The sequence below is a fragment of the Pelophylax lessonae genome, assembly GCF_965119305.1.
Source record: "Pelophylax lessonae genome assembly, chromosome: 5".
Classification (NCBI taxonomy): Eukaryota; Metazoa; Chordata; class Amphibia; order Anura; family Ranidae; genus Pelophylax; species Pelophylax lessonae.
The window spans coordinates 29,938,185-29,956,565 of NC_138772.1; the positions used below are offsets into that span (position 1 = coordinate 29,938,185).

The following is an 18,381-nucleotide window of genomic DNA, read 5'->3' on the forward strand; positions in this document are numbered from 1 at the left end:
CTGGATATCTATACTGATATGGACTAAGTAATGTGTTAGGATCTACACTGGTATGGACTGGGTAATGTGCTAGGATCTATACCGGTATGGACTGGGTAATGTGTTAGGATCTATACTGGTATGGACTGGGTAACGTGTTAGGATCTATACCGGTATGGACTGGGTAATGTGTTAGGATCTATACTGGTATGGACTGGGTAATGTGTTAAGATCTATACTGGTATGGACTGGGTAATGTGTTAGGATCTATACTGGTATGGACTGGGTAATGTGCTAGGATCTATACTGGTATGGACTGGGTAATGTGCTAGGATCTATACTGGTATGGACTGGGTAATGTGTTAGGATCTATACTGGTATGGACTGGGTAATGTGTTAGGATCTATACTGGTATGGACTGGGTAATGTGTTAGGATCTATACTGGAATGGACTGGGTAATGTGTTAGGATCTATACTGGTATGGACTGGGTAATGTGTTAGGATCTATACTGGTATGGACTGGGTAATGTGTTAGGATCTATACTGGTATGGACTGGGTAATGTGTTAGGATCTATACTGGTATGGACTGGGTAATGTGTTAGGATCTATACTGGTATGGACTGGGTAATGTGTTAGGATCTATACTGATATGGACTGGGTAATGTGTTAGGAACGAAAGAATGCCAGAATGTTTGATGGAAATGAAAACGATCAACCTACAAAGGCCTGAATTCAAAGACACCCCAAAAATCGAAGTGAAAAAATTATGCACCAGGCCATTCCATTTTGCTGAAATTTCATTGCAGCAACTCAAAATGGTACTCAGTAGTTTGTATGGCCACCATGTGCTTGTATGCATGCCTGACAAGGTCGGGGCAATTTCCTACTGAGACGACGGATGGTGTCCTGGAGTATTTTCTCCCATATCTGGACCAGGGCATCACTGAGCTCCTGAACAGACTGAAGGCGTCAAATAGACAGAAACATAATGTCCCAGAGGTGTTCTATTGGATTTAGGTCAGGCAAGTGTGGGGGCCATTCAATGGCATCAATTCCTTCACCCTCCAGGAACTGGCTACAAACTCCTGCCACATGAGGCCAGGCATTGTCGTGCACCAGGAGGAACCCAGGACCCACTGCACCAGCATAGGGTCAGACAATTGGTCCAAGAAATTCATCCCGATACTTTATGGCAGTCAGGGTGCCATTGTCTAGCCTGTAGAGGTCTGTGTGTCCCTCCATGGATATGCCTCCCCAGACCATCACTGACCCACCAACAAACCAGTCATTCTAAATGATGTTATAGGCAGCATAACATTCTCCCCAGCTTCTCCAAACCCTTTCACATCTGTCACATGTGCTCAGGGTGAACCTGCTCTCATCTGTGAAAAGCACAGGGCACCATTGGCGGACTACCAATCCTGATATTCAATGGCAAATGCCAGTCGAGCTTTACGGTGCTGGGCAGTGAGCACAGGGCCCACTAAAGAATGTCAGGCCCTCAGGCCACCTTCATGAAGTGTTTTTCTGATTGTTTGGCCATAGGCATTCACACTAGTGGCCTGCTGGAGGTCATTTTGTAGGGCAGTGCTCATCCTGTTTCTCCTTGCACAGGAGCAGATACCGGTCCTGCTGATGGGTTAAGAACCTTCTACGGCCCTGTCCAACTCTCCTAGAGTAACTGCCTGTCTCCTGGAATCTCCTCCATGCTCTTGAGACTGTGCTGGGAGACACAGCAAACCTTCTGGCAATGGCAGGTATTGATGTGCCATCCTGGAGGAGTTGGACTGCCTGTGCAACCTCTATAGGGTCCAGGTATCGCCAAACGCTACCAGTAGTGACACTGACCCTAGCCAAATGGGAAACTAGTGAAAAACAGTCAGAAAACTTGAGTAGAGGAAAAAATGTGATTGGCCTCTACCTGTAAAATCATTCCCGTTTTGGAGGTTGTCTCATTGTTGCCCATCTAGTGTAATTGTCGTTAATTCCAATAACACCAAAAGCAGCTGAAACTGATTTTATACCCCTCTGCTACTTAACTGACCAGATCAATATCCCAGGAGTTTATTTGACTTGATACTATACTCCGATTAAAAAGTGTTCCTTTAATTTTTTTTGAGCAGTGTATAATCAAGCCCTCTTACTCGAAAGTTTGGAGACCACTGGGCTACAGCATACAGACATTGCATACAGTGGTGCTCTTCCAACATTATGGTAACAGCTTGGTGAAGGATCTTTTCTGTTCCAGCATGACTGTGCCCCTGTATACAAAGCCAGCTCCATAAAGACATGGTTTTACCAGTTCGATGTGGAGGAACTTGAGTGGCTTTCACAAAGCCCTGACCTCACCCTACTAAATATTATTGGGGTGTATTGGAATGCTGATTGGAAGCCAGGTCTTCTAATTCAATATCAGTACCTGACCTCACAAATGCTCCTTTAGCTGAATGGACACACATTTCCACAGACACATTCCAAAAACCTTGTGGAGGCCTTCCCACAAGAGTCTATATTCAGGGGTGGACTGACAACTCATGGGGCCCCCGGGCAATCAGAGATCATGGGGCCCCCTGTGTCCACACTTAAGCCACGCAAAGCCCCACCTACAAATTGCAGCTCAGCCACATAGAGTGGGCATTTAAATATCTACCACAGCATAGTCTGCATGGAAGTTCCTGGCTTCTTTCTGTAGTGTGTAGCCTCTCATGGGGCCCCCTACTGACCCTGGGCCCTCGGGCAGTGCCCTAATCCCCGAATGGTCAGTCCGCCCCTGTCTATATTACCTCCATATTAATGCCCATGGTGGCATTACTGAAGGCATTTTCTTGGGGAGTACTGTGATCTCTGTAAGCGGTAATATATACATGTGAATGCTACACTAAAGCATGCAGCAGTTCAGAAAAAAAAAAAAAAAATATCTGATGATAGGTCCACTTTAACCACTTGCCAACCGCCGCACGATTATTTACTGCGGCAGTCAGCCTCTCCTGGGCAAACCGACATAGGGCTTTGTCGCTCGCTCAAGAGCCTGTAGGGGGCGAGCGCACTCCGCCGGAGGCGCGATCCCACCCCCGCTTGTTGCTCGCGATCTCCCGCTGGAGAGGGAGAAAGGCTGGCGGCTGATGTAAAAACAGCCACCTGTCATTCTACCTGATGTAACTGCAGAGACAATACGATCCTGCTATGTAGGATTGTATGTCTCTGTGGTTACATCACAAGCCACGCCCCCCCCCACAGTTTGAAGCACGCCCCTAAGGATACATTTAACCCACTGATCTCCAATAAAGTTAACCCCATCCTTGCCAGTATCATTTTTACAGTAACAGTGCATATGTATAGCACTGATTACTGTAGTAATGTCACTGGTACCCCCAAAAGTGTCAAAAATGTCAGTCAAGGGTCCAATCTGTCCGCCGCAATATCGCAGTCCCGCAAAAAAAAAAAAAAAAAACGCAGATCGCCACCATTACTAGTAAAAAAACAAATATGAAATAAATCTTTCCCGCATTACTAAACGCAATAACTTTTGCGCAAACCAATCAAAATACGCTTATTGTGATTTTTTTTACCAAAAATATGTAGCCGAAAACAAATTGGCCTAAAATGTTTAAAAATTTTGATTTTTACATTTTTTTGGGGGGAATTTCAAATGAAGAAATGTGAAAAATAGTGTTATTTTTTCAAAATTGTCACTATTTTTTCGTTTATAGCGCAAAAAGTAAAACTCGCACAGGTGATCAAATACCACCAAAAGAAAGCTCTGTTTGTGGGAAAAAAAGGACGCCAATTTCATTTGGGTACAGCGTCGCACGACCGCACAATTGTCCGTTAAATTCATGCAGTGCCGAATCGCAAAATAGGCCCTGGTCTTTGAGCAGCCAAATCCTCCTGGGCTTAAGTGGTTAAGCTATAATACCATTTGGCACTTTTTATTGTCTTGTCTGCCATTCCCAACATCAATTTTCCACAAAACAACATGTCGCACTCCTGCTCAGGAAGATGGCTTATGGATGTTATAGAATATAGAGCAAATTCGAATTCAGATTTGAGAGTGTGCATGCATGAACTATTTTTAACTTGCAATTTCAAAGTATTTGCTTAAAAAAAAAATATATATGTATATATATATATATATATATATATATATATAATTTACTTCTGCTGTAAAAAAAAAAAAAGTAAATCACCTAAAATGGACACCTACGTATATTGACTGTTTTCGTTCCTCCCAACATCCGGTGAGTGCAACTTCTGGACCAAAATTCTGATGATACAGATGAAAAGGATAAAATTTACCTAAAAAAAAAAAACAAAAAAACAAAACAAAAACACAAAAGACATTACTCTGAAACAAAATAACATTTGAGTTCGACAGAGCAAAAGTAGCTTTAAAAACATTTAAGGGAAGAAAAAATCAAACCAATTTTCATTACTGCCTGCCTTGTAGTTGCATTCAGATAGCGACGGTATAAAGTCATGTATAGCGAGACAGGATAGCAGCCATCTTGGGCCTGACATCAGCCTGCTTGGGACTTTGTGTCATACATCGCAAGTATGATGATGTCAAGCCCAAAGGATACAGCTATACGAGGCGAAGCGGAGCCGGACCGGGAAGAGATGACATGGCGGCTAAAAATGGTTAATTGGGAGTCACCACGACTGTGCAGCTTCACATAAACAACACATAAAATAAATAACATACAGCAATAGTAAAGTATACTTTACGAAATGAAAGAGGTCTTCAAAAAAACATCTGGAAATAGAAATTTTTGAACATTTAGTAGTTTAGTTTACCTAATTTTTGATTTAGAAAATCCATTATCTCTGACTAACTCCATGGCAGCATACGGATGAATAGAATCCAACATCGCTCTTACCCCATAGAACCCCACTCCCAAAAATGTTGAGGCTAAACCAGTCTACGGGTAAAGCTAGCATCATAATCCAGTTATTAGATTGTAAGCTCTTCTGAGCAGGGCCTTCTAAATCCTCTTGTATTTTATTGTATTGTATATGTACTGTCTCCCTCTAATATTATAAAGCGCTGCGTAAATTGCTGGCGCTATAGAAATCCATAATAATAATAATAATTGTTGGTGTAAGACCCCGTTCACACAGGGGCGACTTGTCAAGCGACTTGGTCGCCTGACAAGTCGCAGTGGGTCGCCTGCCATAGATTAGCACAGGACCCATTCTAATAGGAGCGACACAAGTCGCTCCGACTTAGAAAAAGGGTCCTGTACTACTTTGGGGCGACCTGGAGCGACCTGCATTGACTTCAATGATATGAAGTCCGTGCATGTCGCTCCGAGGTCGCGGTGCGCACTGTGCACATCGATTTCACAGGTCGCCCCGGCAAGTCGGGTCGCCCCAGTGTGAACGGGGTCTTAAAGGTAAAGTCTTACTTGTTTTACACCCCACCCTTTCCTGATTAACTCCATGGGTCCCTTCTGGTTGTTGAGTAGGCCAGTTACGAAACACGTGGACTGGATCAGCCTCAAAATTAATGGGAGTGGGGTCCTATGGATCAGAAACGAGGGCAGAGTCTACCCATTTGTATGCTGCCGTGGCAGGAAAGGAAAATTACAGTAAGTATTAGATAACATTTTTTTGTGTTTGTGGTAAACGGAAATTTTTCACAAATTTTTTTTTTGGATATACAGTGGAGAAAATTAATTTTTGATCCCCTGCATAGTTTGCCCACTTACAAAGAAATTAAGGGTCTATAATTTTTATCATATGTGTATTTTTAATAATAGAGACAGAATATCAACCAACCAGAAAAAAACATGTAATGTATACATACAAATGTTATAAATTGAGTTGCAGTTCAGTGAGTAAAATAATGGGGCTTTTCCACTGCATGGAACCGAACGGTTTGGCTCGCTTTTGTGCTTTTCCACTACTGGTACCGGATGGTATGGTGTAGGAACGGTTCGGTACGGCGGCGCTTTTCCACTGCATGGAACCGAACGGTTTGGCTCGCTTTTGTGCTTTTCCACTACTGGTACCGGATGGTATGGTGTAGGAACGGTTCGGTACGGCGGCGCTTTTCCACTGCATGGAACCGAACGGTACGGCTCTCAAAAACAGTACCTACTCGATTGTGGTTCCAAGAGGTACCATACCCGGTACCATATCCCACAATCCTTTGCATGCAGTCACTACTAGCCACTGATTGGTCAGAGAATCCCACCCACCCCGTTGTTATCCCACCCACTTAACTTTAGTACTACTTTAGTGGAAAAGCAAACCATACCGTACCGTACCGAACCAACACCGTACCATGCGGTACCAGCAGTGGAAAAGAAAACCGGGCCAAGCAGGGCCGAGTAGAGCCGAGCCGGTACTTGCAGTGGAAAAGTGCCATAAGTGTTTGAACCTGAAGCAAAACATGACTTAGTACTTGGTGGAGAAACCCTTGTTGACAAGCACAGAGGTAAGACATTTCTTGTAGTTGGTGACCAGGTTTGCACACATCTCAGGAAAGATTTTGGTCCACTCTTCTTTACAGATGCTTTCTAAATCCCAAAGGTTTTTTGGCTGTCGCCTGGCAACTCGCAGTTTCAGCTCTCTCCATAAATTTTCTATAGGATTAGGTCTGGAGATTGGCTAGGCCACTTCATGACCTTAATGTGCCACTCTTTTGTTGCCTTGGCAGTATGTTTAGGGTCATTGTCATGCTGGAAGACCCATCAATAACCCATCATCAGTGTTATGGCTGAGGGAAGAGGGTTCTCATCCAAGATTTTACAATACATGGCCCGGTCCATTGGCCCCTCAATGTGGCAAATTAGGCCTGTACCTTTAGCAGAGAAACAACCCCAAAGCATAATGTTTCCACCTCTCTGCTTGAATGTAGGGATGGTGTTCTTATGGTCATAGTCAGCATTTTTCTTTCTCCAAACACGGTGAATCGAGTTAATGCCAAAGAGCTCAATTGTGGTCTCATCTGACCACAACGCTTTCTCCCAATCCTTCTCCTAATCATTTAGATGTTCATTAGCAAACTTTAGATGGGCCTGTACATGTGCCTGAGGAGGGAAACCTTGCGGGCGCTGCAGTATTTTAATCCATGGCGGCATATTGTATTACCAATGGTTTGTTTGGTGACTCCCAACTGCCTTGAGATCACTCACAAGCTCCTCCCGTGTAGTTCTGGGCTGATCCTTCACTTTTCTCATGATCATCCTTACCCCATGAAGCGAAATCTTGCATGGAGCTCCAGACTGAGACTGATTGATGGTTATTTTGTATTTTTTCCAATTGCGAATAATCACTCCCATAGTGGTCTCCTACTCACCAAGCTTCTTGCTGATGGTCTTGTAGCAAATTCCAGCCTTGTGTAGGTCTACAATCTTGTCCCTGACGTTCTTTGACAGCTCTTTGGTCTTGCCCATGATGGTGAGGTTTGAATGGAAGAAAGAGATTCTGTGGACGGGTGTCTTATACACATAACAAGTTGTCGTTAGGAGCAACTTCTTAGATTGAGAGGTCTAATCTATGACCACATGAGCACATATTGTATCCAGTCTGTGGGAGCCAGAATTATTGTTGGTTGGTAGGGGATCTTGGTAGTTGCTTGGGAATCAAATACTTATTTTAGTCACTGAACTGCAACTCAACTTATAACATTTGTATGCTGTGTTTTTTCTGGATTTTTGGTTGATATTCTGTCTCTATCATTTTAAATACACCTATGATAACAATTATAGACCCTTCATTTCTTTCTAAGAGGGAAAACTTTACAAAATCTGCAGGGGATCAAATAATTATTTTCCCCACTGTAACGAGGAACCATTAATATCTCTTCCAGATTTTTATAGGTGTGTCCCTACACAGGCATTCCTTTAATGAAAGCTGAAGATTTTTAAAAATTAAAAAAAAAAAAAAAAAAGACTGAAAACAACTTTTGTATTAAACTTAAAGTAGAACTATAGGCAAACCTTTTTTATTCCATTTTATAGAGTAAGGGAGCATGGGCATCCGCAAGGGGGGGGGGGGCAAGGGGAGGCAAGTGCCCCCCCCTGAAAATATCATGGCCTGCTCTAAGAGGGGAATCTATGGACCCTGTTCTAAAGGGGATCTATGGGGGACCCTGGCCTGCTCTAAAGGGGGATCTATGTGGACCCTGCTCTAAAGGGGATCTATGGGGGACCCTGGCCTGCTCTAAAGGGGGATCTATGTGGACCCTGCTCTAAAGGGGATCTATGGGGAACCCTGGCCTGGTCTGCTCTAAAGGAGGATCTATGGGGACTTGGCCTGCTCTAAACGGGATCTATGAGGATCTTAGCCTGGTCTAATGGGGGGTCATATTGGCTAAATATATATATATTCTTTGCAGGGAGAGCCTGGAGTGCCTGGTGGTGCAGGAAAACCTGGTAGCACGGGGAATATAGGTGAAAAAGTAAGACTAAATAGGGATCTATAGGGACTCTGGCCTACTCTAAAGGGGGATCAATGGGGGACCCTGGCCTGACCTGCTCTAAAGGGGGATCTATGGGGTCCCTGCTCTAAAGGGGGTCTATGGGGACCCTGCTCTAAAGGGCGATCTATGGGGACCCTGGCCTGGCGTGCTCTAAAGGGGGATCTATGGGGGGCGAAAAGTGGGCGGAGCATGGGTGACCTTAAAATGATGCCCCCCCTGAAATAATTTCTGCAGACGCCCATGTAAGAGAGGGTTATAACCCTTGTCAGATTTTTTTTTTTTTGCGATCTGTGTCCCCTTGCGGAGATTTCCCTTCACTTCCGGTCCCATAGAAAAAAAACAGAAAATTAGAGTAAATCTCTGCAAATTAAGGGAATTCCTTGGGGACCCCCGGGTCACCAGAAATAGTGTCCCCATTGGAACATTTCCCCTCTATTACTTTTCTGGGGACAACCCAAAATTTAGTTTTTTATGATATAATAGTAAACAGGACAAATAGAGAGGGTGAATACAGGGGGGGCACAGACAGCAAAAAAAAACTGTCAGGTGTTCTAATCCCTCTCCACTTCATCCAAAACTTAAAAAAAAAAAAAAAAAAAAAAGTTTTGCCTTTAGTTATATTTAGTGTTAAAGTTTGAATAAGATTTTAGGGAATGGGTTTACATTAATTCAACATTTTTATAATAAATTGACATTAATTAGAAAAATTTGCAGAACAATACAAAATATAACAATGTTATTTTTTTCTTCTTCTCTTTGCAACTTTTCTCTACAGCCCGTGCTTCACACAACATAAAGAAGACAATTTGGCGCACAAATATTTCTAGACAGTAAATTTGGAGTAGCAGGAAATGACAAATTGGTGTCTAATTTTGATCAAACCTTGTTGGCTAAACCTTCTGTTTTATTACACCAATGTTACCGTTAACAGAAAAAAAAAAAAAAAAATCAAAATTGTCCTCATCTCTACTTAGATTTTTTTTTTTTTTTTTTAATACATTGATGAGTTTTAGGCCTCATGCGCACTGGACGTTATAAAAATGCAAGTAGCTTTTGTAGTGAGTTTTCCAGCGTTTTTTAGCATTGGCATTTTGCAGCGTTTTTCAGCGTATTTTGGCGTTTTTAGCTAAAAATCATCTCTCTGCTCTTTTAGTAACTCCGGTTTTCCCACAATGCAATGCTTGCCAGAATTGCATTGCATGGGTGTTCACACCCATGCAATAATATTTAGGTGCGGGGAAAAAAGGGTCCTACAACATTTTGGTGCAAATGTGGACACTTTTTCCCCCGCATCAAAATCGCTTGTTCACACCCCTACAATGCGATTCTGTCAAGCTCAATGCATTTTGCAATCTGTTTCGGGGTGTCGTTCATGGAACATTAACCCCCCCGTTCACATCGGGCAGATTGGACATGTCAAATCACATACCAAATCAGAGCCTACTGCCGGCAACGTCACTGTCCAAAATTGGTGTAACCCTGACTTTGCGGTACTACACCGATTCCCAAAAGTAGTTTCTGCACTACTTCTGGTGACTTCAATAGACATCTGTGCATAAACCCGTACAGATGTCTGTCAAATCGCCCCCTAAGTCGCACTGACATGCGAGTTTGAAAACGTGCTCGTTCAGCTGATTGATTTCAAACCCGCCCTCAGTGTGAACCGGTGCCGTTACCGGCAATAGGCTCCGATTTGACATGCAATTCGACAAGGCAATTTGCATGCCAAATCAGCACAATGCCAACAGGGCTTCATTTTCCATGAACGCTACCCCAAAACAGATTGCAAAAGTCAGTGCGCTTGCCAGAATCGCATTGCATGGGTTTTCACACCCATGCAATGTGATTAGGTGTGAAGAAAAAACATTTTGGTGCAAATGTGATGCAATTTGAGGCATACAAAACATATGGCTCAAATCACATCGCACACACATCACATGTGATGTGCACAGGAATGCGGTGCGTTTTTTGGTGCAAATGACATGCGGTGTTCAGCATGCACCAGTGTGACCCCAGGCTATGTTCCATCAACGACACCTCCAAACACAACCCAGGCTTAAAAAATCAATGGAATCAAAAATGTAAAAAAACGCCAGTTTTTTGGTGTTTATCAGCGTTTATTGACGTTACAGCATTTTATACAGCTGAAAAACGCCTCCTAAAACCCACTAGTTTTTTTTTTTTTTTTTTTTTTTACAGCTAGAAAACGCCCCTGCCAAAAACTACTGATAACAGCCTGTGTGTGCATAGAGACATAGGAGACATGTTGGGGAGACATAGGAGAACATGCTGGGGAGACATAGGAGAACATGCTGGGGGGACATAGGAGAACATGCCAGGGGACATAGGAGTACATGCTGGGGAGACATAGGAGAACATGCCGGGGAGACATAGGAGAACATGCTGGGGAGACATAGGAGAACATGCTGGGGAGACATAGGAGAACATGCTGGGGAGACATAGGAGAACATGCCGGGGAGACATAGGAGAACATGCTGGGGAGACATAGGAGATCATGCTGGGGAGACATAGGAGAACATGCCGGGGAGACATAGGAGAACATGCCGGGGAGACATAGGAGAACATGCCGGGGAGACATAGGGGAACATGCTGGGGAGACATAAGAGAACATGCTGGGGAGACATAGGAGAACATGCCGGGGAGACATAGGAGAACATGCCGGGGGGACATAGGAGAACATGCCGGGGAGACATAGGAGTACATGCCAGGGGACATAGGAGAACATGCCAGGGGACATAGGAGAACATGCTGGGGACATAGGAGAACATGCTGGGGACATAGGAGAACATGCTGGGGACATAGGAGAACATGCTGGGGACATAGGAGAACATGCTGGGGACATAGGAGAACATGCCGGGGAGACATAGGAGAACATGCCGGGGAGACATAGGAGAACATGCCGGGGAGACATAGGAGAACATGCCGGGGAGACATAGGAGAACATGCCGGGGAGACATAGGAGAACATGCTGGGGAGACATAGGAGAACATGCTGGGGAGACATAGGAGAACATGCCGGGGGGACATAGGAGAACATGCCGGGGAGACATAGGAGAACATGCCGGGGAGACATAGGAGAATATGCCGGGGAGACATAGGAGAATATGCTGGGGAGACATAGGAGAACATGCCGGGGAGACATAGGAGAACATGCTGGGTAGACATAGGAGAACATGCTGGGGAGACATAGGAGAACATGCCGGGGAGACATAGGAGAACATGCTGGGGAGACATAGGAGAACATGCTGGGGAGACATAGGAGAACATGCTGGGGAGACATAGGAGAACATGCTGGGGAGACATAGGAGAACATGCTGGGGAGACATAGGAGAACATGCTGGGGGGACATAGGAGAACATGCTGCGGAGACATAGGAGAACATGCCGGGGAGACATAGGAGAACATGCCGGGGAGACATAGGAGAACATGCTGGGGAGACATAGGAGAACATGCTGGGGAGACATAGGAGAACATGCTGGGGAGACATAGGAGAACATGCTGGGGAGACATAGGAGAACATGCTGGGGAGACATAGGAGAACATGCCGGGGAGACATAGGAGAACATGCTGGGGAACTTATTGGCTGACGAAAAAAATGTCTGACGCCAAAAAACAGCCGCTTTAAAAACGTCCCGTGTGCATGAGGACTTATCCTCAGAACTGACTGTATAATTATATGAAAGGGTCTGAAACAGAAAGAACGACAACTGTATGCGGTCATCACAACCACTTCAGAAATCCCCCCTACAACTTCCTTCTCCTTCCCCTAAATTTGCTAATCAGAAGTAGTGACACCGAATAATTGAGCCCTATGTGGTGAGTGCTTTGGTAATTAGAATAAGATTCATGTGGTTTGAGATATGACATTCAGATCCAATCCTGAAAATGGCCTTTTCCCGATGTTTACTGCATCAACCCCCCACAGCTCCCTCTGATTATTCAGTTACATAATAACACATTAAGGTATAATTATAGGGGAAAAAAACATTTTTTTGTAGATTTGAATAAGAGTGTTAAGGGATTAGATAGAACCCTCTCTTAACCACTTGACTTCTGGAAGATTTTACCCCCTTCATGACCAGAGCATTTTTTGCTATTTGGCACTGCGCTACTTTAACTGCCAATTCCATGGTCATGCAACACTGTACCCAAATGATATTTATCTCATTTTTCTCAAACAAATAGAGCTTTCATGTCTTCATAAATATTGGCCAAAATGTGTTCTGTTATATGTCTTTGGTAAAAATAAAAAAAAAAAATTAAAAAACTTAGTACGTATAAATTATGTGGTTTGCATGATAGTTATAGTGTCTGGTATAGATACTGGAATTTTTATTTATATATATATTTTTTTTTTATAAAAGTAATGGCAGTGATCAATGACTTATAGTGGGACTATAATAGTGCAGCGGAAAATCTGACACTAACTGATGCTGGCTGGGGGGTACACTAACTCACACTGACATCAAAAGTGGCACTAATACAGTGATCAGTGCTAATACTTTAGTTGCTGATCTGCCCAGTGTCCCTGCAATCCTGGGGGTGCCCTTCGTCTTCCTCTTCTTGGCTGATCGCATTCCTCCGTATCTGTAGTGTATCGTAGCCGGGCTGGGTGAGCGGGAAGACGGAGCTCTGAAAGAGTGCGAATTCACTCGTCCATCTCCAGGCCACCCAGTGCTAATACTTTATACCAGGGGTCTACAAACTTTCTAAGCAAAAGGTCAGTTTACTGTCCTTCAGATTTAGGAGGGCCAGACTGGGACCAATGGAAGTAGAAAATTCCGCAGCACCAGTAAACAATTCCCCAGGTTTGGTGCTCAGTAAGAGAAAACAAAATTACAAAGTGTCTGTGGTTAGTAGGAGGGATAGTGCCCCATCAAAGTTGTCGGTGGGAGGAATAGTGCCCCATCTTTAGTATTGATGGGAGAAATAGTGCCCAATCATTGGTGTCAGTAGAAAGAATAGTGCCCCATCATTGGTATTGGTGGTAGGAATAGTGCCCCATCATTGGTATTGGTAGTAGGAATAGTTCCCCATCATTGGTATTGGAGGGATGAATAGTACCCCATTATTGGTGTCAGTGGGAGGAAAAGTGCCCCCTCATTGGTATTGGTGGGAGGAATAGTGCCCCATTATTGGTATTGGTGGGAGGAATAGTGCCCTGTCATTGGTGTCAGTGGGAGGAATAGTGCCCCATCATTGGTATTGGAGGGATGAATAGTCCCCCATCATTGGTATTGGTGGGAGGAATAGTGCCCCATCATTGGTATTGGTGGGAGGAATAGTGCCCCATCATTGGTATTGGTGGGAGGAATAGTGCTCCATCATTAGTATTAGTGGGAGGAATAGTGCCCCATCATTGGTGTCAGTGGGAGAAATAGTGCCCCATCATTGGTATTTGTGGGAGGAATAGTGCCCCATTATTGGTATTGGTGGGAGGAATAGTGCCCCGTCATTGGTGTCAGTGGGAGGAATAGTTCCCCATCATTGGTATTGGTAGGAGGAATAATGCCCCATCATTGGTATTGGTGGGATGAATAGTGCCCCATCATTGGTATTGGTGGGAGGAATAGTGCCCCATCATTGGTATTGGTGGGATGAATAGTGCCCCATCATTGGTATTGGTGGGAGGAATAGTGCCCCATCATTGGTATTGGTGGGAGGAATAGTGCCCCATCATTGGTGTCAGTGGAAGGAATAGTGCCCAATCATTGGTAGCCATAGGAGGAATAATGCCCCATCAATGGTATTGGTGGAAGGAATAGTGCCCCATCATTGGTGTCAGTGAGAGGAATAGTGCCCAATCATTGGTGTCAGTGGAATGAACAGTGGTCCACATTGGTGTCAATGGGAAGAATAGTGCCCCACATTGGTGTCAGTGGAAGGAATAGTGCCCAATCATTGGTAGCCATAGGAGGAATAATGCCCCATCAATGGTATTGGTGGAAGGAATAGTGCCCCATCATTGGTGTCAGTGAGAGGAATAGTGCCCAATCATTGGTGTCAGTGGAATGAACAGTGGTCCACATTGGTGTCATTTGGAAGAATAGTGCCCCACATTGGTGTCATAGGGAGGAATAGTGCCCCAATGTTGGTTTTAGTGGAGGAAACCATGCCAAATCACTGTTGTCAGTAGGAGGAATAGTGCCTCAATCTTTTGGACAGTGGGAGGAATAGTGCCCCAAGGGCCAATAAAGGCAAGCAAAGGGCCAAATCCAGCAGTTTGGGGACCACTGCTATACACTGCCACTGTACTAATGACACTGGTTGGGAAGGGGTTAACATCTAGGGGCGATCAAGGGGTTAAATGTGTGCATAACAATGCGTAATGTGTGTTATGTGGTACTTTACTTGGCTATCTTGCTGGGTTTTTTTATCGCCTGTCAGTATTCCCTGAAGCGACAGAGCCGATCAGCGGGTGCCAGCCGGCAATCATTGACCAACACCCACTGATCAGGTTGCCCCCTACCTGGATTACGAATCAGATACGTGATCCAGCGTAGAGAGGCCGCTTTGCCGCCGCATTTGTAAGTGAGCCAGTCAGCATGCGGTTAAAGTCCCCATTCACACCTGAAAACCCACAATAAAGAATCGCATTATTTTCAATGGGCTCGGTGTTGTGTCGCTTGTATAGGATCTTCTTTGCGTCAGAGTCATGTGTTTTTGGCCCAATAAACTTTAATGGGAGCTTCTGAAAATTGTGTTTATGCACATTTTTAGGCACTCCCGTTTTAAAAACCGAAGGGGCCAAAAACATGCAATTCTGCTCGCCTGGCTATGCTCACGCTAAGTGTAAATGCGGGTCAGGGTTTTTATTGCTACCTGTGACAATATTGGGGAGATTCATTGTGACCATGAATAAAAAGGAGGGCAAATCCAAATTTTTGAGTTGCTGCTAAAACAGGAAGAAAGGGGGAAATTTGAAATCGGGGACACTTGTCCCTGTAACAACGGCCTGAAAGGGGAAATTTCCTTTCATCATAAAAATATCTTCTCTCTTCCTCTTGCATTTACATGACAGAATGTGAAGGGAAATCTCCCTAATGAGACATAAATGGCAAAACAACCTGCGGTTTTAAACCTCTTTTCAAAATGAAGAGAAACAGTATTCTCTTTAGCCAGTTAAGGATCGCCCTATAGCAGATTTATTGGTACAGGGCGGCCTTCCTGTGCAGAATCACTTATACAGTATCTCACAAAAGTGAGTACACCCCTAACATTTTTGTAAATATTTTATTCTATCTTTTCATGTGACAACACTGAAGAAATGACACTTTGCTACAATGTAAAGTAGTGAGTGTACAGCTTGTATAACAGTGTAAATTTGCTGTCCCCTCAAAATAACTCAACACACAGCCATTAATGTCTAAGCCGCTGGCAACAAAAGTGAGTACACCCCTAAGTGACAATGTCCAATTTGGGCCCAAAGTGTCAATATTTTGTGTGGCCAGCATTATTTTCCAGCACTGCCTTAACCCTCTTGGGCATGGAGTTCACCAGAGCTTCACAGGTTGCCACTGGAGTCCTCTTCCACTCCTCCATGATGGCATCACAGAGCTGGTGGATGTTAGAGACCTTGCGCTCCTCCACCTTCTGTTTGAGGATGCCCCACAGATGATCAATAGGGTTTAGGTCTGGAGACATGCTTGGCCAGTCCATCACCTTTACCCTTAGCTTATTTAGCAAGGAAGTGGTCATCTTGGAGTTGTGTTTGGGGTTGTTATGTTGGAAAACTGTCCTGCAGTCCAGTCTCTGAAGGGAGGGGATCATGCTCTGCTTCAGTATGTCACAGTACATGTTGGCATTCATGGTTCCCTCAATAAACTGTAGCTCCCTAGTGCAGGACCATGACACTCCCCCCACCATGCTTGACTGTAGTCAAGACACACTTGTCTTTGTACTCCTCACCTGGTTGCCACCACACACGCCTGACACCATCTGAACCAAATACGTTTATCTTGGTCTCATCAGACCACAGGACATGGTTCCAGTAATCCATGTCCTTAGTCTGCTTGTCTTCAGCAAACTGTTTGCGGGCTTTCTTGTGCATCATCTTTAGAAGAGGCTTCCTTCTGGGACGACAGCCATGCTGACCAATTTGATGCAGTGTGCGGCGTATGGTCTGAGCACTGACAGGCTGACCCCCCACCCCTTCAACCTCTGCAGCAATGCTGGCAGCACTCATATTTATTATTTATATTTATTTTATAAATTTATTTATATTTCCCCAAAGACAACCTCTGGATATGACGCTAATCATGTGCACTCAACTCCTTTGGTCGACCATGGCGAGGCCTGTTCTGAGTGGAACTTGTCTTGTTTAACCCATGTACGGTCTTGGCCACCGTGCTGCAGCTCAGTTTCAGGGTCTTGACAAACTTCTTATAGCCTAGGCTATCTTTTTGTAGAGCAACAATTCTTTTTGTTCAGATCCTCAGGGAGTTCTTTTCCATGAGGTGCCATATTGAACTTCCAGTGACCAGTATGGGAGAGTGAGAGCGATAACACCAAATTTAACACACATGCTCCTCATTCACACCTGAGACCTTGTAACACTAACGAGTCACATGACACAGGGGAGGGAAAATGGCTAATTGGGCCCAACTTGGACATTGTCACTTAGGGGTGTACTCACTTTTGTTGCCAGCAATTTAGACAATAATGGCTGACTGTTGAGTTATTTTGAGGGGACAGCAAATTTACACTGTCATACAAGCTGTACACTCACTACTTTACATTGTAGCAAAGTGTCATTTCTTCAGTGTTGTCACATGAAAAGGTATAATAAAATATTTACAAAAATGTGAGGGGTGTACTCACTTTTGTAAGATACTGTATAAAACTTCCACCAGGATAAGGACTAGGACCATAGAAAGGTTGACGCATTTCACACTGAAAACCTTCTTCACGTTTTTGAAGCAGCACGTTGTCAGTCTGAAACGCGTCAACCTTTCTATGGTCTGTGTCCTTGTCCTGGTGGCAGTTTCAATAAATCTTTTTGCAGCCAATTTCTTTCCCAAAGTGTATAAATATACATACCATAGTTTGTAGGCGCTAAAACTTTCACACAAACCAATTAATATACACTTATTGGAATTTTTTTTTTTTAACAGGCATGTAGCAGAATATATTTTGGCCTAAATGTATGAAGAAATAAGATTTTTTTTTTTTATGTGATATGTTGTATAACAAAAATGAGAAAATATATATATTTTTTTCCAAAACTTCGGTCTTTTTTCGTTTATATAATAAAAAAATAAAAAAATGCAGTGGTGATCAAATACCATCAAAAAAAGCTCTGTTTGTGTAAAAAAAAAAATTATATAAAATGTCATTTGTGTACAGCGTTGCATGACCGTGCAATTGTCAGGTAAAGTAGCACAGTACCGAATACAAAAAATGGCCTGGTCATGAAGGGGGTAAAACCTTCCAGTGGTCAGGTGGTTAAGCAACCATCATGTAATATTGGAAAGATATAATTGGGCCATGTATAACATTTAGCTGTAGTCTTCCATGGACAGAACACACAAGTACAACTGGAATAGACAATTCCTTTTTGATTTTTGATTTCAGACAAGTATTAAATAGGGACTGTAAAATACTTTACCAATATGGAGACCAAAATGGGAGTTTTGATGATCCACCATAGGTGGGACTCGATTGTGTCCCAGCACCTGCATAGAGATAACATGGCAATTAAACCACAAATGTTTTTGACACAGAAAAAAAAACTGAAAACAGAAATAATAAAAAAAATAAATAAATAAAAAATATTCTAACATAGGTAAAATGTTTTGATTTTGCTAAAGCAATGTCAGTGCAACCCTACAAAAAAAAATCCGCTAAAGTATACCTAAAAGCCACATTTAAAAAAAAAAAAAAAAAAAAAAAAAAAAGTTTAGTGGTGTTGTCAACGGTTGACTCTCCTATCAACTTTTGTATTACTGTCTGA

General features: G+C 43.5%; 1 protein-coding gene across 2 annotated transcripts in view; it reads right to left on the bottom strand.

The window, feature by feature from the left end:
- VIPR1 (vasoactive intestinal peptide receptor 1) overlaps positions 1-18,381 on the bottom strand; it is a 498,950-nt gene that overhangs the window by 60,966 nt on the left and 419,603 nt on the right. For both annotated transcript variants that reach the window (XM_082258025.1, XM_082258024.1), the window contains exons 9-10: positions 18,037-18,103; positions 4,186-4,277 (exon numbers count right to left, since the gene is read on the bottom strand). In XM_082258025.1, the coding sequence (XP_082114151.1) occupies positions 4,186-4,277; positions 18,037-18,103 (159 nt within the window). The remainder of the gene's footprint in view (positions 1-4,185; positions 4,278-18,036; positions 18,104-18,381) is intronic.